Below are 23,334 nucleotides of genomic sequence, written 5' to 3' on the forward strand. Positions count from 1 at the left end.
GGTGGAAACCCTCTCTGTGGGTTAGGTCCCCAATGCTAACCTATTTCTGCTAAAGACATTATTTTTTTACATACCCAACCTATCCTTGCATATACGAAGACGCCTTCTTGTCATTGTTCGCGTTATTTTTTCTACAATAAAAATGCATTGAGGGTGAACAGCAGAATATTTATTATATATATATACAGTATATATATATATATATATATATATATATATATATATATATATATATATATATATATATATATATATATATATATATATATATATATAAATTATATATATATATATGTGTATATATATATATATATATATATATATTATATATATATATATATATATATATATATATATATATATATATATATATATATATATATATATATATATATATATATATATATATATATATGGTGGCACCTCAACTAAATGGACAGTTTGGGGTCTATCCCTTCCTGTAAGTAACGAAATCCGATAAATAACAAAGACTGAAAAATAGCCAACACAGTGCAGTACCCTTCAGCAACTGGCTTAACTTCCAATGAGCAGCAATTCTATATAAAATAATTAAAAACCTATCCTAAGTGATATTTTCATATTTTCATTCAGTCTCATATATTTATTCACCTTCGTGATGAAAGATATATATCCGCAAAATTTCTTGTAAAAATACATACAATTCAGTACTGGACAGTTTGAATTAACAAGAACATAGCCTGTTGCTGTAGCTCCATCTACTTACTGGGCGTGGTTAGCAGATTTGTGAAACGCACAAAAATCATGTAAAATAAGCAAAATTCACGCGGTATATAAAAATAGTACTAACATTTTTATTTTAACACAAGTTACAAAATACTACACACATGCTCTCTCTCTCTCTCTCTCTCTCTCTCTCTCTCTCTCTCTCTCTCTCTCTCTCTCTCTCTCTCTCTCTCTCTCTCTCTCTCTCTCTCTCTCTCTCTCTCATACAGTATTTTATTTGACATTCATTTAACCCGAATACACGCACATGGGATTTACTAATATTAACATGGTTACACCATTTTGGAAAATTAAAAACACATTGTCAAAATTGAAATTTAAGTAATCTGAAAAAATGAATGAAATGTACAGCGTCTCTAGTTTCACTTCCCCTGCTATTTTATCAAATAACAATCCTAACTGATTACTTTAGGGGTAACTTAAGAAAACATAGAAAAGTACTTAAATTTGCTATATGTCTATACAAAAAATAAACAGGAATACCAAGGAAGCACAATCTCCTGGCAGCAGTAGATGCTGCGTGCGAGAGAGTCAAAAAAGGTGTTTCTTCTTTGTTCTTCTTTATAAAAAAAAAACTGATCTTTTTTGCAGACAAATTTTGTTTATTTTTTCTATTGTGGTCTATGAAGAGTAAATCATCAAATAGTATTAGAATTATGTTTTGAGAGTCCAAAGACTACGTTTAAGCAAAAAATATTATTGTTTTATATTTTTCACCATCGCAAATTAACAATAACTAATGGGGGGGATTTTCTTGAAATTCAAAAAAAGGTGTGTGCTTAAAAAAAATGTATTCCCTTGTAAATGAACACTTAAGTGATTGATTTCAATGTTCATACCTATATTACTGTTAACAACCCACAGAGACAGGGCAGACGTTGCCTGGGCGCTATACTTGGCAGCCATGTTTGGAATTACTTTGTTGGTGCACACCACTATCCCATTTATAAGGTCACAGTCAAACAGCAAGTTCATAGCTTTTTCTTGGGTGTCCGCACTCCTTGCCTCCTGTGTTGATCCTGGAGTGAAGGTGCTGACAATGTTCCGTGATGCCGTCTTCACTGTCAAGGTTGACTGTGAACAACAATTCAAACTAAAGCCGGACTTGCTTGTCTGTGGTAGTTCCAGAGTCAACAATTCTTGGAACATTGTTGTCATCATCTGCAGCAGGGCAGCTTCGTCTTCCCCTTTCACCAGTAGGAGACATCATGGGCACAGCAGGAGGCACACCAGAAGCAACACCAGGGACAGCTTGGGGAGCAGCAGTGGTAGCATGGAGAATAGCAGTTCCACGATACCTTTTGCTTCCCCTATGAACAGCAGGAGTAGTAGGATTCATAGACTGACCAGAAAGGCTCAATAGAGGTACTAGGTGTAGGATAAATCGTGGAGGTGGCTAGACGTGGAGGCAGTGTGGGGAGTGGAAGCTGGATAGGGGGAGGCCAGTGGTGAAAGAGAGAGGAGAGAGTCTACTTCCCTGGTAACAAGTGGCATCATGGCACTGATAGTACGTCTTTCTTTCTTTCTTGCCCCACTCTGAAAATCTCCATCCACAAACTTCTCACTGTCCTCTTCAGGGATCAGCTCTGAGTCCATTCTTGTTCCTTGTCGTTATAGACACTTTGACATCAGAATTAAGGAACAAAAAAGAACTGTGGGAACTGGTGTTTGCTGATGATTTAGTCATTATAGCAGACATAGAAGAAGAACTGCAAGAAAGGCTTTTATCATGTAAAGGAGCCCTACAAAAGAAAGGATTGAAAGTGAACATTGGAAAGGCAGCTAATGATTAGTGTAAAGAAGGACACGAAAAAGTAAACATTTAAGTGGAAGATGGTACAGTGCTAAAACAGAACAGAGTTTAACGACTTTGGATCAATAATAACAGAGGAGAGAGGTACTGAGAAAGCAATGAAACAGAGAGTGAAAGAAGCATGGTAAAAAGGGAGAAAAGCAACTGGAGTTGTTTTAGACAAGATGAAGCAGCAAAGAAACACAGACTTGGTTTTTTCTCTTCTTCTTTACTTAAAAAATAATATATATATAATGGATACAGACACACAACAATCCTTTGGTGGAGAGGTAATAATCTCCTACAGGGCTTGACTTCAACTAACTGGCCATACTCCCCACTCTCCAAGAGAACATCTTAAATAATCATTGACAATCGACAACAAGTAATATACAAACTCAATTAGTCATAACTGGTCATTTACACCTCTTCCTTAATAACCCACAACAACAGAAATACCTTTATACACAAATTGTCCAATTAAACCCAAACAGTAATTAACAGTTTCAAACAATAATTATACACTCCCCCCTGAATTACATTCACATATATTACAAACTCTAGCTTTTCTAACTCTTGTTGAACGTCTTGAAATCGCGTTGCACTCAACAACAGTACCTGAATCTTCCTCTTCCCCCTCATCTTCATGAACAGGAAGCTGTATAAGAAGCTCCTCATCCTCAGCATTAGTAGTTTCCTCACTCAATATCAATCCTTGTGAAGAACACAAATGAAAATCTCTAACATGGCGTGGAACTCCATTGATTTCAACAGCTTGTTCTGACAAAACTCCCGTAACCTTGCCTCTTTCAAATTGCATATTGCATCGCATGTTGGATGGTTTTACCCACACCTCATCACCTGCTTTGTAGGGGCCACTCACTGCCACTTTGTTCATTGTGCATGGATCCACTCCTCGGATCCTCACAGGGTAAGAATACAGCATACTGACAGGGGCAGTCATCGAGTCGCAGTCATCATGAGGCATCAAATTATACAGATATACAGCCTCTGCAATTCTACAGCCTTTCCTTGCAGCAATGACTTTAACAGTTCGATGGCATCTCTCAGCTATACCATTTCCTGATGGAACATAAGCACATCTAAGATTAAGATGCACGCACCACTTTTTTGCAAAGTCAGCAAATAGTTTGCTGCAAAAAGCAGTGTCATTGTCTGTTAACAGTTCCTCCGGCGCTCCTCGTTCATAGAACACTGTCTCAAGTTGTCCGATGATGCTCTCACTGGTCTGAAAACGGAGCCGACACCAGATGGCAAATCGAGATGGTCCACAATCAATGAGAGTAAGATACGGCCATCCATCATAGTGAGTAATATCCATACCAACTCTCTGCCACACTCTATCCACTTCCAGACTACCCTTCTGCCACTTCACTGGGGCCGGATCTATTGACTGGCATGCCTCACAGCATTTGACAACAGCCTGTACTTGCCGCCTGGTAACTCCTGGATGGACTTTCTTTACAAAATAGAGAGTTCTTCTCACACCCGGGTGACCGGCAGCATGATGGATCTCCTTAATTCCATCACTAATGGCAGGGACAACAGAAGCACACACAAGTTTTGCATCTTGGTGACATGAACCAAGGTCCCTCAGCCAGCGCTGAGGTACACGTGTCAAACTGTCAGCTTTATTATTGGCAGAAGACACAAGTGTAATAGACAGCTGGAGGTCACACTCTTCTATCAATGACAAGACTATTCCTAGTCTTCTTCTGATGAGCATTTCACTTGCAGCCTTAGTCTTCAATCTGCTTTTTCCTAAAAGTCCATCTGAAATCCATCTATGCACAGTAGATGAGTCAGTCATTAATTCCACCTTTTGTATCTTCCAAGCCAGTGCAAGATTCAATCCTTTAATGACTGCATCTAGCTCAGCCATATTGATGTGGCAAGAGTCGTCTTTCCGCAGCCAGCTGGCATCTTCCACAATGGAACCATTTACTTCCACTGCAACACCAAGTGCAAGAGAACTAGCATCCACCCAGATCTTGAATTTGTCACCGGTGACATTCCACTGTCCTCTCACAGGGTCATCCTTCTTAACCTTCTCCAGAAGTTCCTGTAATCACATTTTGATGAAATCATCATTAATGACTTCGTCCCATCCTTCAGTGACTTTATTGACTCTTCTCTTGATGAATGCTACCGCCACTCGCAGCCATCCACAAACAGGGTAATGGCCTAACAGTCTACCACAGTATGAGAACACTGCTCACTGAGTCAATTGTCTTGGTGCATTGCCCAGGTCATTGTCCCCCTTCCAAAAAAGACTCTCCTGCTCCCCCCAAACTCTCAGGCCCAATGCTCAAGCCCCTTCAGCAAGCCTTTGGTGTGACTTTCTTACTAGCCCAAAATTTCTGAGATGCTCCTCTACACGGCTGGCCTTAACAATATCTTCATTCACCAAGATGTCATCAATATAAGCTGATGTTCCTTTTCTTACAATTGGGTCCTGAAGAAGAACACAGTTTAAAACAGACTTCATTACCATTGGAGCAATATTCAAGCCAAACCCCAGTCGAGTCAGGCAATACCTCTGGCCTTTGAAATATACAGTCTGGTATGGCCACAGAGACTCATGGATTCTTATCTGCAGGTAAGCTTTAGCCAAGTCCACTACAGATACATTTACTCCTTGCCTGCGCCACTCACGTAGTTTATCTGAACACACATCCGAGTCTGCTGTAAATGCATCAATGTACGTATTCAGTTCTCTGAAGTCCAGTACAGGCCGCACCTTCTTTTTATTTTGCTGTACAACAGCCATGGGGGGAATAAGCCCCTTAGCTGGTCCATATTTATTCTCATCATAAGGAAGCAGCCAACCATCACTCACCCATCTTTGTAGCTCTGACTCATACAGGTCCTTTGCCTCCTGAGGTACAGAATATGCCTTTACTCCATTCTCCAGGATGCCAGGCTCCTTGCCTTCAGACCATTTCCATGTAGCTGTCCAACATTTAATCAAAGGATCATAAATTGCACAAAAATCACGCTCATCCACCCCCACCATCGCATCAGCAGCTGCAGAAAAAAGAGAGTCTTCCATTCCAAATCGTACACCACCCTGGGTATCGACAGTGACTCCTCCTAGAGCCCTCACACCATCCATGCCAAGAAGAAATTTAAAACCGAGTGGCATTAGAGTAGTTACACACACAGAAATGCTGGCAGTAGCTCCATTACTGAGCTGCAAGTGCATGGCGCCCATTCCTTCACACACCCATTCTTGCCCACTCACAGTTACCATGCTAACTGCGCACTTGTTCCATGCCTTACAGCATGAAACATGAGCGATGCTTTGAGAACACCCAGTGTCTACTAACATGCAACACGGAAGACCCTCTACACTCAAAACAGTACTTGGCAGCACCTTACTCAGTGGGTTTGGGGAGAGGAGGCTGGCGCTGATGCCTCCTCTCCTTGCTCGTTTCCCGGACAAGCTGACGCAATGTGCCCCATTCCACCACACCGATAACACTTTACCCTTCTCCGAAATCGACCATTTACTCAGTTGCGAGCAAGACAGTCCCTGGCAAAGTGATTTGGTCCAAGGCATACATGACATTTCTGAACTGTTGTTTCTACTGGCACAGAACCCAAGCTTCCTGTGGCACCAAAACATGTTTCCACTGAAACAGAGGGAAGGTCATCCTTTAGAACCGCCCGTGCCTGAGCCAAAATCTGTTCCAGATCGAGGGCCTCCATGCGAGACCCGGCTCTCAACAGCTGACGAACTCTCTATGGAAGTCCAGCTACAAAAGCACATGCAAGAGCTTTTTCAGAAATTCCTCCAAACAGGGATCCGAGTCGACGTAGCTCAGCTAAGTAGACATCCGGTGCCTCTCCACAGTACAACTTCCTACTGACAAACTGTTCATAGGCTACATAGGGATCAACAGCAAACGCAGCCAACAATGCTTCTTTCACCTTGTCAACCTCCTTCCTATCTGCTGTGGGTAACTGTAAGTACACTGCAAAGGCACCACCTGTAAGCCGCAGAGGAATCACACTGGCCACGTCATCAACTTTCCGAAGCTTGCAAACCAACTCCAACTTCTCCAGCCACTCCATAACAGATTGTGCGTTTCTGCCATCATACTCAGGGATCAGTTTCAAGTCGAAGTTACTCTCCATACTGCCTAGATAGCTTGAAGCAGCAAAGAAACACAGACTTGGTTTTTTCTCTTCTTCTTTACTTAAAAAATAATATATATATATAATGGATACAGACACACAACAATCCTTTGGTGGAGAGGTAATAATCTCCTACAGGGCTTGACTTCAACTAACTGGCCATACTCCCCACTCTCCAAGAGAACATCTTAAATAATCATTGACAATCGACAACAAGTAATATACAAACTCAATTAGTCATAACTGGTCATTTACACCTCTTCCTTAATAACCCACAACAACAGAAATACCTTTATAAACAAACTGTCCAATTAAACCCAAACAGTAATTAACAGTTTCAAACAATAATTATACACAAGAAAATGCCATTAAGGCTCAAAATGAAGATTTATAAGACAGTTATCAGGCCCATACTGTTATATGGGGCAGAAACTTGGGCACTTAAGAGGAAAGAGGAGGGACTGTTGGAAAGAAGTGAGATGAGGATAGTGAGATGGATTGCTGGAATATCACTACTGGAAAGGAGGGAGAGCCAAGATATAAGAAGAATGTGTGGTATATGTAATGCAAAGGAAAAGTCTAGGGAAGCTCATCTGAGATACTATGGCCATGTAATAGGAAGGTGGAACTAATCAAGAGAGCTAAGAACATGCCAGTGATGGGAAGGAGGAGTGTGGGGCAGCAGCAGATCAGATGGGTGGATGTGGCGAGGAGGGATATGGGTGAGGTGAGACTGGGCGAAGAAGATGCAAGGAATAGAAATACAGTAGATGGAGAAAGCTGACTCAAGCAGCCGACCCTGCTATACAGTGGGAATAATAAGATCAAAAGAAGAAGAAAACGATATTAAACCTACGATAGCCATTGGTCACTGGAAAGGTATTATTTACAACCTGAAAATGTTAAAAAATTAATAAATGCAGCAAGAAGGATTTCTGAATAGCATTAGACAAAAGCTACACCACTGTATTTCATGTGCCCAAGCTGCATATTTGTTGGTCCACAATACGCTGGGGTGAAAATTACCTCTGCACATTTGTAGGTCCTCACCGCACCGAGGTAAAAATTACCTGAATCTCACTATAGCACCACAAGCAAGATAGCCCGGAGACCCTTAGGGAAAGGCTAGGGCACTATGGCCTGGGGCCACTTAGTGAGCATAAAAATAAATGGCGTCGGGTAATTTATACCCCACGGCTGTATATCAGGGTTAATGCAGTACAGTATTGTACATAATATAGTAATGTGTGATGTACATATGTTTTTTTCAGTTTTTGGATGTATGCGTGTATGTACATACATGTAAACATGGCGTTAAGGTAAACCACTAGGTTGCCGTGCATTTGCGTTTCCTTGCCTTTCTCTCTCTCTCTCTCTCGCACAGTAAACTATTTTTATAAAGAATAAGAGAGAGAGAGAGAGAGAGAGAGAGAGAGAGAGAGAGAGCAGGGCTGATGGCATGCACAAGTACGTGGTAATTTTATCATCGCGCGATGCGTGTCAGTATGCATGCACGCACACATCCACTGACTGGCTAAGTGGGGATCGTCATCCTTACAACCAGGCTTACCAAACTTATGAGCTTACCTAATAATTCATTACTATTTCTTACAATTAACAACCACTTACTGTTCCAATGATCAACGCTCTGTAAAACGCAAGTCATAGACGGCAGCAAGCATTGACACAAACAACTAAATAGAGAAACAACTGTTTGCATATTACGTTAGTTACCGAAACTAATGCACATTGATCTAAGAGTTGCGTTACAGTTGTCGACTTGTTAAAAAATTGTTAGTTCTCAATGAGACTTCCATAAGTAAAAATAAGATTAATTTTTACTCATTCTTCGCGCAATGCAGGAAAGGGTTTCAAGAATGTCTATAGCTAAAGGTGCAGATTGCAACTGCGGACGTTGAAACGAATGAATTTCAGGCTGCAAAACGTCCCGGACAGGCGAAACCGACTCCCGAAACTGACGAAATCACAGGCTCGCTTCATTTGAAGCTTGTTTGTATGGCTTATGATAAGCTCTATTTTTAATCCAAGCTCTAATAATTTCCAAACAAATGTATCTCCGAATTATGCTGCAATTAGATCGGTAAAACTGGTTTGAGACAGTAAACGTTATCAGAATGCAAATGGCGCATGATAGCAATGTTTATTTTCTATATGATAAGATGATAATACAGTAATATATGTTAAATAGCTGGATAAAGTAAATCAACAGTTTTATCAAATTATCATTATTTTAGATAGAACTATATCATTTGACTTTCGCAAGTGGAAACTGTTAGAAATGAAGAACATTTTCTCAATGTGTGTAACAAAGTCAATAATAAAATTCATAAACTGTTTTTATAGATTTTATTATCAATGATGATTTGGAGCAGTGTGATTGTTCTGAAATAGAGGAAGGTACAGACATACAGTACATTGAATTACGCTTTGCTTAACCAGACAGCTCAGAATTCCTTAGCACCTGCTTGCCAGACAAAGTGTTGCTTTCACTTAGAAAAAGTACTTTATAAGCATAAATTTAACAAAGTAAAGCAATTAGAACTTTTAACACACAAGAAAAGATAATCACACACTGTACTTGTGAGACCATATCCTTAAAATGGATTTTTTTTAAACCGGGCGCGATAACGAGCCCTTAAAGTAACGAAGTCCGTTGACTTGAGGTGCCAGTGTATATATATTTTTAATGTATGTGTGCATATGTGTGTGTGTGTGCGCGCCCTTGAAAATTAACGGAAGCTCTTCTGACTAACATCAAAGACTGATAATTTTATTTTTCTACTCGTTTTTCTTGTGAACTGCACGTTATATTTTTATATATGCTGTGTTTCTTATTAATTTATGAAATTCTGTACTGTAAACAATTCTAAGTTTGAACTTGCTAAATCCTAGTTAAATCCTACGTATAAGTATTGACGTGGCGCAGCCATTGGTACGTTTTATACCTGACAACGGAGTTCAAGTACACACGGTACATTCACAGTAACTAAATATAGAACAGTTTAGCGATATATATATATATATATATATATATATATATATATATATATATATATATATATATATATATATATATATATATATATGCATAACACCAGATATTCTCAGACAAATGATAAACACGAATCGTTGCATCACATGACGGTATGAACGTCATCGCAGCCCATCATGAACATTTCTCGTCCAGCTAAACACTGGCCCGTCCCCGTACCGCGGCTTATCCTTTGCCAGAGTCTAGACACATTCGTGCAGATGTGACGTGACTTCCTTCAAATCATGTAGGACAATATCTCGTCCACATCAGGAACTTGACTGCCACCGCTTGAAGGGAAAAGAAAGTACCAGTAAGTAAATTCTTTGTTTCTCCTAGGAAACTAAGTGGTTTCATTGCTTATGTAACGATCTACGTTCTGAGTGTTAGGGTGTGTCGAAGGCTAATTCGGTTGGCAACAAGAGTCCAAATTTACCTCTGCAACCAATCAAAACTTCCGACTCTCCGCCTTTGAAGTTAAAAAAATGACAGTAGAGAACATGAGGGAGCCAGGTCATGCAGTAACAACTCTTTCACATATCTAAAAAAAAATCGTTGCTGGTGTATTCTCTTTGTCATTTAGGTGAGTGTCGAGATGTGAGTGCGCTACTACAGTAGGACGGTGGGCGGAACACCAACCAGCTTCGTCCTAAAGAACCATCTCTCTCTCTCTCTCTCTCTCTCTCTCTCTCTCTCTCTCTCTCTCTCTCTCTCTCTCTCTCTAATTGTTTTTAAGTATGAAGAAGGATTTATACGGTATTCAGTGGCGAATTTACAATATAATACGAAAATTATTTCTTTTCAATATTACAGCTACGTCTTGTAGGCAGAACCTAAATAATAATTCATGTCACCACATACGTAGAATACTTTGTGATTTTTATGATTTTTATTTTAATTCAAAAGCAAACAGTAATTTTTATATCATGTTACATACTCTTGAACTAAAACACGGAGATTTTTTTCCCGTTTAAAAGCAATCGGTATTGTTTTTATGATGTTACAAGGGCTCGAAGGAAAAAGTATAGGCTATAAAACCAAAAAATATGTTGTCAAGTGTTGCGTACTTGTCCCTTATCAGAATATGATTTCAGTCGATAGTTATTCTAGGAAATCAACCAGCTATCGTAAAGGCTGCTTGATAATTCGTCTTATCGAAGTTGATAACGTTTATCTCGGAGCTTTTACATCGAAAACAGTTTGGTTGACTCAACCCTTTACACTGCAGTCCTCAGAAGGGAAAAAACCGTGGTGAGGGACGCCTTAAATTTCTCCTTCAGAAGAACACCCAGGCTACCCTTCGACAGTAACCATAAGGAGATGTGAGGTAAGATGCAGAACATATGAAACAGCAAAGAGCTGTTGCAGAGAATATTCTAGTGGGTTTTATTACACTTACTATGTTTAACAAACTCCAATTCGACTGGGCTTGAATGCGGTGCTTGGATTGCTAATGGGCTCTTAAAACTTTATTTTGGCTCCACGTTCAGAAACATATGGAACGTTTAGTGTATGCAGAACATATATATATATATGTGTGTGTGTGTGTGTGTGTATGTGTGTTGTGTATGTGTGTGTGTATATATATATGTAACGACCCGAGTGGGCCGTTATGCAGGTTCTTTAATATACTCAGGCCGGGGCTGTCATGACTGACGGCAGATGCAACAAACAAAGGAGGGGAAAACAACAAAAACAATAAAGAATGAGCTTAATATTAATTTATTAAGACGAGTATTTACAAGTGAGTCAGGTCTGGTAAAAAGATAAAAACCATAAGTACAAAAGAAGCCAAAAGGCAGCACTAAACAAAAGCAAGTTAAATAAACAATTAACTTCATCAACAAAAAGTAGCTTAAAAAAGGCAAAAATAAACAACAGCAGGCAGAAAAAAAAACCAAACATACGTCCTCCATCAGGGCACCAAGACAGCCCTCAGCTGTACAACAGGGACAAAAACCCACAAACCAGAATACCCCGATGGAGACGTCAGGACAGCCTCACGCTGTCATCAAGGATGAGCAGCTCGTGGTCACACGACTACTCATGGTCACACTCCACCTCTACGACGTGCTCCCGCCGTAGGCGTGCTCCAATTTGCTGCTCATAAACTCGACCAACGTCGACTCAAAACTGCCTGCTGCTGCTGCCACTGCCGCTACCTCGCTGCCCTACCAGACCCGACTGGCGAAAAGAAAAACGGCAGCTCACTGACGAAAAACATCAAAAAAAAAAAAACTTTGAAGGTAAGGAGGCAGCAATCCACAAAAGGAACGAGCGGGAACCAGCAGTTCCGCAAAACCATCATAACGTGACACCTCCCACCTAAAAAAAAAAAAAAGATTATTTTTTTTTTTACACTCATGATCCCCTCCAATGCCGTAACAACCCCGCCAGCCAAAACAGAGCCGCCCTGTCACAGTCGCCATTGTAACGACCGAGTGGGCGTTATGCAGGTTCTTTAATATACTCAGGCCGGGGCTGTCATGACTGACGGCAGATGCAACAAACAAAGGAGGGAAAACAACAAAACAATAAAGAATGAGCTTAATATTAATTTATTAAGACGAGTATTTACAAGTGAGTCAGGTCTGGTAAAAGATAAAACCATAAGTACAAAAAGAAGCCAAAAGGCAGCACTAAACAAAAGCAAGTTAAATAAACAATTAACTTCATCAACAAAAAGTAGCTTAAAAAAGGCAAAAATAAACAACAGCAGGCAGAAAAAAAAAACCAAACATACGTCCTCCATCAGGGCACCAAGACAGCCCTCAGCTGTACAACAGGGACAAAAACCCACAAACCAGAATACCCCGATGGAGACGTCAGGACAGCCTCACGCTGTCATCAAGGATGAGCAGCTCGTGGTCACACGACTACTCATGGTCACACTCCACCTCTACGACGTGCTCCACCGTAGGCGTGCTCCAATTGCTGCTCATAAACTCGACCAATCGACTCCAAAAACTGCCTGCTGCTGCCACTGCCGTTACCTCGCTGCCCTACCAGACCCGACTGGCGAAAGAAAAACGGCAGCTCACTGACGAAAACATCAAAACAAAAAAAAAAACTTGAAGGTAAGGAGGCAGCAATCCACAAAAGGAACGCTGGGGAACCAGCAGTTCATAAAAATCACTTAACGTGACAATATATATATATATATATATATATATATATATATATATATATATATATATATATATATATATATATATATATATATATATATATATATATATATATATATATATATATATATTGTCAACTGTTCACTTTTTCCTATATATACATATGCAATTATAATAACCATGATACCCTCATAGCATATCGATTCCTTCACATTCTGGATTCTCTTGTACTAAGCCAAGATCCGATTGAGCAACTAAATAAAGAAATTCAGACATTTGTGCAAGATTCGAATCCGCATCCAGAATATCAGAACTATGTAACATTTATCCATTTGACTATGTGGAAGGTATAAAACCTTTCCTGCTCATACGTTACATATCTCTCTCGAATTTGAGTACATCCCCTTGAGCTGGATGCCAGTTCATGTCTTGCCCAGGTGTCGGAATTTCTTTATCTGGGTCTTCATTTGGATCCTAGGCTTAGTATTGACAAGCATATCCAAAATGTGAAGGAATCAAGATAAGTTAAGAGGGCATTCTAAATATATACTTCAGCTTGAAAAGAAACAAACAATTCAGTTAAACACTTTGCTATATATGTATTTCTGACATTCCAAAAGTGGGTTTGAATCTTGTCTAGATGTTGAAATTTATTCATTTGGTTCTTCATTTGACTTAGGCTTAGTAATGACAATACTAGTCATCCTAAACCTATTCCTACAAAATTTGCTTTTTTGCTCTTGAAATGTTATGAAAATTCTTGATAGCTAGGGTGGGGAAGAACCTGAAGGTTTCTTCCCTGTGTTTAAACAAAAAAGTTTCTGATGCGTTGTCTCCCAAGATTAATGGATTCTATAGATTTTTATGTCAACGTAATAGCTTTGCAGATGAGCACAAGCATAGTGATACAGTGCCTTTTCAGGAGAGTGGCATATCTGCAGACTGCATTAACTACAGGCCAATTTCTATTTTCCCTGTGCTCTCCAAAGTTGCTGAAAAACTTATTTTTAAACCACTATGTAAGTATGTGGAATCTAAAGGATTGTTAGCTAATAGTCATTATGCATGCAGGAAGCAGTTAGGTACCTGCTATGCTCTTTTAGGCTTGACATAACATTTGCAAGAGAACCTTGATAAGGGTTTTGAGTGCAGAGTAATTAAAATAGATTTTAGTGCTGCTTTCGATTTAGTAAATTACAAGTCACTTATAAACTTCAGAATCTTGGAATGCATGGATATGTTTTAGGAATGCTTCAAGATTTCTTTACAGGTAGGCAGCAGTGAGTTCCTGTAGATGGGAACTTTAATAAACCAAGACCTATTGTGTCTAGAGTTCCACAGGGTCGTGTTCTTGGTCCACTGTTATTTTTAGTTTATAAAAGTGTTATGATTGTTGGCCTGGAAAACAAGATCATTCAGTATGCTGATGATGCAACACTTGTGGGTGTAGTCAAGTCTCCACGTATCAGAAATGACTGGGTCATGAATGGTGTAGTCAGTGGGGTATGAGGCTGAACTCCAGTAAAATGAAAATGCTATTGATTAGTATTCTCATATAAATTTTCCAACCCATCCTCCCCTTCAGGTTGTTGGGACTTTGTTGAGAAACATCTAATGAAGTTTCAGTAAATGCCGCACGAAAGTTAGGCATTGTTCATAAGGCCTCATGTATTTATAACAGTGATAAAACCAATTTGTGCTTCCTTTGCTAGAATACTGTTCTTTGGTGTGGATATGTGCTTCTGCTAGAGATTTATCTCTTTTAGACTGTGGTTCATAGTGGTAGGTTTATGTTTCCTAATATTAGCAGTTATGATTTGGACCATCGGTGGATGGTCCCTTGTTTGTCACTTTTTCAGAAGTTGTATTTTAACAGAGATTTTTCACATTCGCAATTGATCCCAGATCCCCTTGCCCTGCTAAGAGCAACCAGATTTGCTGAACAGCAGCACCAATATGCAATAAATATGTCTCACTGTCGAACTTCTCAGTTCCAGAGGTCCTTTATTCCTCACACCATTGGACTATGGAAAAGCCTCCCAGAGGATGTCATGCAATTGAAACTTCAGAAGTTCAGGCAAAGATGCAATGTTTTCACTACCCTAATATAATTACAATTGTATTTTAATATTTTTTATGTATTTCCCTGGATTTCTAAATCATAAGATGCTTTACAGGTCGGCAATGGATCTTTCTTTAATTTGGCCTTGGAAATCTGACTTTACATTAAGGGATATCATAAAAAGAAAAGAAAAATGGGGATAATTCAATGAGCTTAGGGCTCTACTTAATGAGGGAATGTTATGTAAACACTTTGGTTAAATTAAGTAATTATATTTACAGAAAAGAATCAAAAGGAAAATGGTTAAATGAATTATTAGGAGGCTTGCAATGCCTGAAGATCTTCCTACTGGAGTCTTGAATGATGGCAAGGCACAGTCCAAGATGAGTCCACAGCAAAGTCCCTCTGCAATAGAGAGTTAAACATTGCACACCAGTAAAGGAAAATATAACACATACAATGACTCAAGGCTGCACTGATGGTGCCAAGGACTCAAGGAATGAATGGACACTTTACACTGGAACACAGAACATTGGCAATGGCACTGGATAAATGGCACAAGGATGAAGCGGAATAGTGGCACTCAATAAACACTTCTAATGGCAAACTGTCATGACTGAAAGGTCTTCACTCGTACTTCACCTTAGGGGAAGCGGGTCTCAGACGAATGGCACAGCACACTAATCACTTGGACGGTCCGTTCCGAGGATGACTGTAGAACCAGAGTTGAGTCTGGAGTCGGGTGTGGACAGGGGGTTGGGGTGGGGGGCCCTCTCAGCACCTCTCGCGCGCATATGACTGCTCTGGCTAACTGCAAAGATATTCCTGTCCAAGCTCCTTTCAATGCAACCACGAAGGGTAGGGGCCCCAATGTCGGGCCCATGTGGTGACTTGGCTGAAGATGTGTCATTTTCCAGGTGCTTGTATCTCGCCAGGTATCCCGTGGAAAGACAATTCAGCCAGCTCAATCTGCCTTTAGAATGGTTGCTTTAAGCAGCTTAGTTGGGCTAAGCTGCTTAAGGTAGTGGCACTCAGCCTCTTATCTTTGCCCTTTTCAGTTGTGCCATCGAAATATCTGTTTCAGGTAAAGGAAGGGGACAGATCGAAATGTTGATAACTTTTAGTGTGTTTATATCTAGGTCAACTGGGATCGGCTATGCAGCGACGATTCTGCTTTCGATAAACTAAGGGAAAACTAAGGGTCGGCTGTGCAGCGACTTCTTGTAACTTATAATAGCTCCCCACAGAAGAAAACATACACACCTTCATTTGGGTGCGCATGTTGATATTCAAGAAGTCAGCACAGATGCTTTACTTTACTTTTCTCCCAACACTAAATGGAAAGAAGCCTTTACTTTACCTTATTCCCAACACAAAATGGAAAGAAGTTTTACTTTACTTTCAACACACATTAATATTAAACTATTTTAACACGGCACATTAATTTCCTTCCATTGCAAGGTATACGTTACTTTAGGATTACGAGGACAAGGTAATTTTGAGGCAGGTGACAAAATTTACATATAAGTTCCTTAAATCTAATTAGATAGCAGCATGCAGTTAGTTTGCCTATAAGAGGCTTCTTATCATTACGATACATCTCTTGTGTTATTTCTTTCGAGTACTGATGGGCGATTATCAGGGTATATGACTCGTTCTCACCTGATATCTTAAATTCAAACGAAGGTATCAAAGGGCTTCTAACATTAATACAATGACAAGAGAGGGGAGTGGTGAAATGAAGTTCCTTGAATTTCAAGAAGGCAGGGGAACGTGCGACCACCACCATCTGGTTGGTGGGCCACACCCCCTGGATTAAAAGTATTGGCTGAGAACCGCTTTTGTGTTTTCTTGCCCTGAGATGGAGTTTTGGGTGCTAGCAAGGCCCTGAGGTGTTACTCGCTATGCTGTCCAGATAGGGCATTGGCTATTTTATTATCTGTGCCTTTGATGTGCTCAATTCTCCAGTTATAGTCTGGAGATAGAGGCACCACCGCATTAAGCCTTTATTCTGGTTCCTCAATTAATACGGCTTTTAAATTATCGTAAGCCCTTTTGCATTCTTCTGTGCACCTGAAGGGCTGCTTTCCTCAGAAGAGGTTTGTGATGGGGGCAGCAGCATCCACGAAGTTTGGGATGAACCTGCGGAAGTACTGTACCATCCCAAGGAAGCGTTGGGCATCCCGTTTTGTTTGCAGGTAGGCTATATTACTTATGGCTTCTATGTTTGCCTCCTTTGGCACTCGCCATTCATTTCCGACTTGATGGCCCAAGTATGTAATTTCCCCAACTTCGAATTGGCACTTCTTTAGATTTATCACCAAATTCGCTTTTCCCTGGGCAGTTAAAATTTGTTCTAGGATTTTTAAGTGCTCTTCCCAGGTGTTGGCATAGGTGACGATGTCGTCCAAGTATACCACACAGTTCTTTATGCCCGCCAGTACCTCGTTCATCAAACTTTGGAAACAGCTGGGAGCATTTTTTAACCCAAATGGCATAACTTTGAATTGGTATATTCCACTAGGAGTTATGAACACTGTCCGAGGGCGCAACTCCTCGGACGGGGATTTGCCAATAGGCCTTCTCCAAATCAATCTTGCTTAGATAGGGGCCACTCCCTAGGCTGTCTAGGCAAGCCTCGATCCAGGTAAGGTTCTGACTCCATTGCTTCATTCAGCTTCCTGAAATCGACACAAAGTCGATCTCCACCGCCCTCCTTAGGCAGTAGGACTACTGGGGAGGCCCAGGAGCTGGGGCTTTGCTCTATAAGGCTGAGGTCGAGTTGGAGCTGGACCTGCTCCTCGATCCTACGGGCCTTATCTGGGTTGACCCGGTAGTATCCCTGGTCTATGGGTTTCACACCCTCTTTGATATTGATGGAATGCTGTAACACGTCCGTGCACCCAAGGGTGTCTCGGACAACTTGCGAGTTTCAGCCTAATAACCGGCAGATATCTTCCCTGTGGGCGGCAGCAAGACCTGGGGTGATGACTTCCAGATTCTCAAGGATTTCAGAGTTAATGGTGGGCATACAGGCTAGGGCAGCAGTGCCAACTACTGCCTCAGGGGTGGATGTATCATCTACTAGGTGGTTCAAGTTCCCATGCTTTCCCAAGATTTGGTGGGGGCCCAAGAAGTGGGTTTCGAGGGGCCTCATGGCACCCATCCAGAGTACATGGACCTGATCTCCCGTCTCGAAGGAGCAGGAGCAGGCGATCTCTTCAAATTTTATCTTCACCCGTTCTTGGATGGCTGCCTCTGTGGCCTGGGCTACCGCCCAAGCTACCTGAAGGTTTTTCTGAATGGTGGGCAATTCCTCCGCCCAATACACGTGAGCGAGGTCCACCCATGCGTCATATAATATGTCAAGCAGCGCCTGGGTGGAATGGGCGTACAATAGCTCGAAGGTTTCGGAGGGAGCGTAGCGGGCAGCAAAAAGGGCGTATGGGAGTTTGTCCTCCCATGAGCCACCTCGCTCGTGCTCCAATTTTTTGAGCGTTGTAGAGAGTGATTGGTGGAATCGCTCGATGATTCCTTGGCTCTCGGGGTGATAGGACGTTGAGTGAAAGTGCTTGATTCTGTGGCTGGCCATGCCGTCACGGAATTCTTTCAACATAAAGTGTCAACCCTGATCTCTTTGTATCGTGGCAGGGAACCCGAATCTACAAGAGAATTTTACTAGGTTCTTCACCGTGTTTTTCGAGCTCTCGCTCCTTACCAGAATTGCCTCTGGGAATTGTGTGAAGCAGTCAATGATGGTAAGGCAATGGGCATTCCCCAATTTACTTTTCATCCTCCCCTGCGGAGTGAAATAGTCAATGACGACGTCCCTGAAGGGGACGCCGGCGGAGGAGATATTCCTGAGGGGGGGCCTGGGGACTACCTCGTTCGGGTTTCCTACCACTTGGCAGGTGGGGCAAGAGGCAACGAATTGCTTTACGCTCTTCTGGATGCCGGGCCAGTCGAACTTGCTCCCGACGGCACGAGCAGTGTGAGCAACACCGAAGTGCCCGCAGATGCCGTCATGTGCCAAACTTAGCACGTCCTTCTGCAGAGTCAGGGGGACTACCACGAGTTTATGGCGCACCTGGGATGGCTCGCTCAGCCCCGGGTTACTTTGTACAGGAGTTCGTCTTCCAGCAGGAAGGCGTCTTTTATCAAATCAGCGAGGGCATCCTCGTTAGTGGCGGCCTCACTGCAGAGGTGGGTGATTGAAGTGTCCACCTTTTGCTCCTCGATTAGTCTTTCCCTCGCGAGGGAGGGCAGGGCAGCTGAAGCGCCGGTAATGAGAAGAGTGGTAGGGGCCAGAGTATTCTCGGCCTTCTTGGAGGCAGGGGTGGTTCCTGGAGCCACGAGATCGATCCTAGAGACAGTCCAGGGGGAAGCAGATCCTCCTGCTTTCATCAGGGAGGCTGTGGGGTGGCCGTGGGCTTGGAGGGCTTTAGGCAGAGGAATGGGATGGAGGGATCCCTCCACTGGACAAGATCTTGTCCCAGGGAAAGAGGTTCCCCTGTGGTGAGTATCTCAGCTACACCGAAAAGGTGTTCCCTCTCTCGAGAGTCATTGCCTGTGGTGACCCTTGAGCAGACCATCGGAAGGTCCTTTTGATCCCCATCCACCCAGAGGATCGTCATTCGTTCATCTTCCCAAATGATGGGACCAGGGAGGACTTTGCTACGCACTATCAGGCTGACCTCCGACCCAGTGTCTATCATATTTTTTAATTCCCAGGGAGGGCTTGACCTGTCCGGAGGCACGACCCTCACGGACTCAAGCCCAATCCACCTGGTGGGCCGTTTAGGGCAAGTTACGGTGCCTACTGTCTTCGGCTGGTTGTAACGAGAGCAAAGCTTGTATATGGAGGAGTAATGTCCCCGTTTTCCACAATCGTGGCATATCTCATGGCAGAACTCCCACCGGGGGGCAGTGCCTGCTGCGGGCAGTGATTGGGGGGCAGTAGCAGGAGGCAGCTGTGATGTCTTTGGAGGCGGATGAGAGGGAGCCTTCAGCCAACTTTGACACTGGTCAGTGGAATGCCCCATCCTTTTACTATAATGACATGTTAAGGGCTTGCCCAAGTTTCCATTCTTAGGGGGAGCTGATCCTCCAAGGAAGGGCGGGGGATATATCTTCCACCGCATGGATCCCTCCTGAGGGTGGTAAGTCTCCCACATGTCTGCTATTCGGCAACAATCGGTGAGTGTTGCAGGGCCCTTTTCTACTACATGCATGGCCAGGGCGGGAGCGGCGTAGCATAAGAAATGCTCAAATTTCATTTTCTCGAGTACCTCGGCAGCGTTGGTAGCCCCTTCAGACTCGAGCCATTTTGCTAACGCCTGCTCAGAGTGGTATGCCTAGTCAGACCAAGTCTGGCGTGCTTCTCATGTCTTCTCTTTCCAACGCCTCCTCCACTGCTCGGGGGTAATCTCATACACCTTGGTGACCGCTTGGCGTACGGCTTCCCAATTTATCTCCCAGGAATTTAGTGAGAACATGGGAGAGTTCCACGGGAGAGAGGATGCAGCACTCCAGGACTCTTTCAGCCCTCTCAAGCCATACTTTGGGCCCTGCCTCTGTCCATTTAGGTATAAACAAGTGGACTTGGCTGAGGGCACTCATCCCCGCCACAGGAGGTGGGGGTTGCATTCTGCCAGGCTAACATCTGGAGGTCATGGGTGCACTGTCATTCTCACCCCTCTCTCTCCTTCTCCTTCTCTTGCCTCTCTTTCTCTCTCTCTTGCCTCTCCATCTCCTCTTTTCTCCTGGGCGATTCTCTCTCTCTCTCTCTCTCTCTCTCTCTCTCTCTCTCTCTCTCTCTCTTTTCTCTTGGGCAATTCTTTCTGCCTCTCTTTCTGCCTTCGCAGTATCTAGTTGCCCCTGGACCCAGTCCCGTAATTCTTGCCCCGACATTCCCATGTCCTTTCCTCATTGTGCTGGGCTCTGGAAGTAGACATTTTGTCAAATTTAGTTATCAGGGCCTTCTAAGGTTAAAAAAAAAACAAATGGGAACCAATTTTTAAGGTGAAATATATTCTATCTCTTGCGCGGCCTTGGCCGGTTATTGCGGGGATAGTGAGATTGGTGTCATGTAGGACAAGGGCATCTCGTAGGACGTAGAATTGGATGGGCGTCACATGTAGGACGTGGGCGTCTCATAGGACATAGAATTGGATGGGCGTCAAGTAGGATGTGGGCATCTCGTAGGACGTAGAATTGGATGGGTGTCACATAGGACATGGGCGTCTTATAGGACATGGAATTGGATGGGCGTCACGTAGGATGTGGGCATCTCGTAGGACCTAGAATTGGATGGGCGTCACATAGGACGTGGGCCTCTCATAAGACGTAGAATTGGATGGGCGTCACGTCTCATAGGACGTAGAATTGGATGGGCGTCACGTAGGACGTGGGCGTCTCATAGGACATAAAATTGAATGGGCGTCACGTAGGACGTGGGCGTCTCGTAGGACGTAGAATTTGATGGGCATCACGTAGGACATGGGCATCTCGTAGGATGCAGAATTGGATTGGCGTCACATAGGACATGAGTGTCTCGTAGGATGTAGAATTGGATGGGCATCACGTAGGACGTGGGTGTCTCGTGGGACGTAGAATTTGATGGGCGTCACGTAGGACGTGCGCGTCTCGTAGGACGTAGAATTGGATTTGCCCCGTAGGACTTGGAAATTCTCGCCTCGTAGGACTTAGAATTTGGTGGAGTCTCGTAAGACTTGGAATTTGGAATTGCCCGCGAGACTTGGAAATTCTCACCTCATAGGACTTAGAATTTGTTGGAGTCTTGTAAGCCTTGGAAATTGGATTTGTCTCATAGGACTTGGAAATTCTCGCCTCGTAGGACTTAGAAGTTGGTGGAGTCTTGTAAGACTTGGAAATTGGATTTGTCCTGTAGGACTTGGAAATTTACTAACAGGAGAAAACCCCCCAAAAATTTGCTGAGAGTGGCCCGAGTATGAACAATTCTTATAGGAACACTACTTGGGCAAGGAATGAAGATTTGGTAGGCACGCTGGGAGCGGGGGCATGAAGGTTATCTGACCCTCACCGATGTGGGTTATTTTTAGACCTTGGTTGAATGAACCCTTCTGTTTACAAACACCGTCTGGTCTCCTGACTGCCGGGAATTTCCCTGGGTGAGCAGATAATAGTAAAAATAACCTCGTAATTTTCCCTAGAAGTGGAGTTCAAATTTCGCCTTCCTAACACCTAATTTGAGTTTTAGTTAAACTGAGAGAGAGTATTTCAGCAATGCAAGCTGATCCTATCCCACAGGGGAGTTTGTCTGCACCTAAATAATTCGCTATTCCAAAATGTGAGGTAAAATTTAACACAGAGGAATTTTTTTTGCACTATTCCTCGAAAGAAAAATGGCAAAGTGAGAATTTAACACAGAGGAATTTCTTTTGCACTATTCCTCAAAACAAAACATGGTTAGCACTGGTTATTTCCTAACTACCTATCCTGAAAGGCATGCATTAACAAAATCTAATACGGCAGTTCTCTTCTCTCAATGGATACATGCGTCCCTATTCCCTAATTTCCTAGGAACAGTCACGATTGTCTAAAAAAATTCTTTGCTAAGATAAACACATTACTTATGTGGAACTCTCTAGGTCTGTGCTCTTGGTACCAGGTTCAGAATTTGTCTAGCACCCAGCTTAGCTTTGCTAGTTGCTGATTTGGTGAGTTGCAAATGCAACAAAGCAACAACAGAAGGGAAACTGCAACTGCAAAACGAGATCTATGGGAAGGACGCCATTTTTATGTATTTCCCTGGATTTTTAGATCATAAGATGCTTTACAGGCCGGCAATGGATCTTTCTTTGATTGGGCCTTGGAAATCTGACTTTACGTTAAGGGATATCATAAAAAGAAAAGAAAAATGGGGATGATTCAATGAGCTTAGTGGTCAGCTTCATCAGGGAATGTTATGTAAACACTTTGGTTAAATTAAGTAATTATATTTACAGAAAAGAATCAAAAGGAAAATGGTTAAATGAATTATTAGGAGGCTTGCAACGCCTGAAGATCTTCCTACTGGAGTCTTGAATGATGGCAAGGCACAGTCCAAGATGAGTCCACAGCAAAGTCCCTCTGCAATAGAGAGTTAAACATTACACACCAGTAAAGGAGAATATAACACATACAATGACCTGAGGCTGCACTGATGGTGCCAAGGACTCGAGAAATGAATGGACACTTTACACTGGAACACAGAACATTGGCAATGGCACTGGAATAAATGGCACAATGACAGAGCGGAATACTGGCACTCAATAAACACTTCTAATGGCAAACTGTCATGACTGAAAGGTCTTCACTCATACTTTACCTTAGGGGAAGCGGGTCTCAGATG

The 23,334-nt window shown here is 42.4% G+C and overlaps 1 protein-coding gene and 1 pseudogene across 6 annotated transcripts in view; one reads left to right on the plus strand and one right to left on the minus strand.

The window, feature by feature from the left end:
- Positions 1-1,858: 1,858 nt before the first annotated feature.
- LOC136836166 (uncharacterized) lies at positions 1,859-7,028 on the minus strand (annotated as a pseudogene).
- Positions 7,029-9,837: 2,809 nt separating this feature from the next.
- The window catches only part of LOC136836282 (zinc finger CCCH-type antiviral protein 1-like), a 28,627-nt gene continuing 15,130 nt past the window's right edge, over positions 9,838-23,334 (plus strand). Inside the window, exon 1 of one of the 6 annotated variants that reach the window (XM_067100331.1) lies at positions 9,838-10,083. Coding sequence is in view for 2 of the 6 variants with exons in the window: in XM_067100332.1 (XP_066956433.1) it covers position 10,083 (1 nt within the window). In the remaining 4 variants the exon portion in view is untranslated. Of the gene's footprint in view, positions 10,084-10,873; positions 11,098-23,334 lie in introns of those variants that run through there. The other 5 variants (XM_067100332.1, XM_067100334.1, XM_067100336.1 and 2 more) reach the window with 5 other exon arrangements.

This window comes from Macrobrachium rosenbergii, chromosome 56, assembly GCF_040412425.1.
Source record: "Macrobrachium rosenbergii isolate ZJJX-2024 chromosome 56, ASM4041242v1, whole genome shotgun sequence".
In the NCBI taxonomy this organism is placed as follows: Eukaryota; Metazoa; Arthropoda; class Malacostraca; order Decapoda; family Palaemonidae; genus Macrobrachium; species Macrobrachium rosenbergii.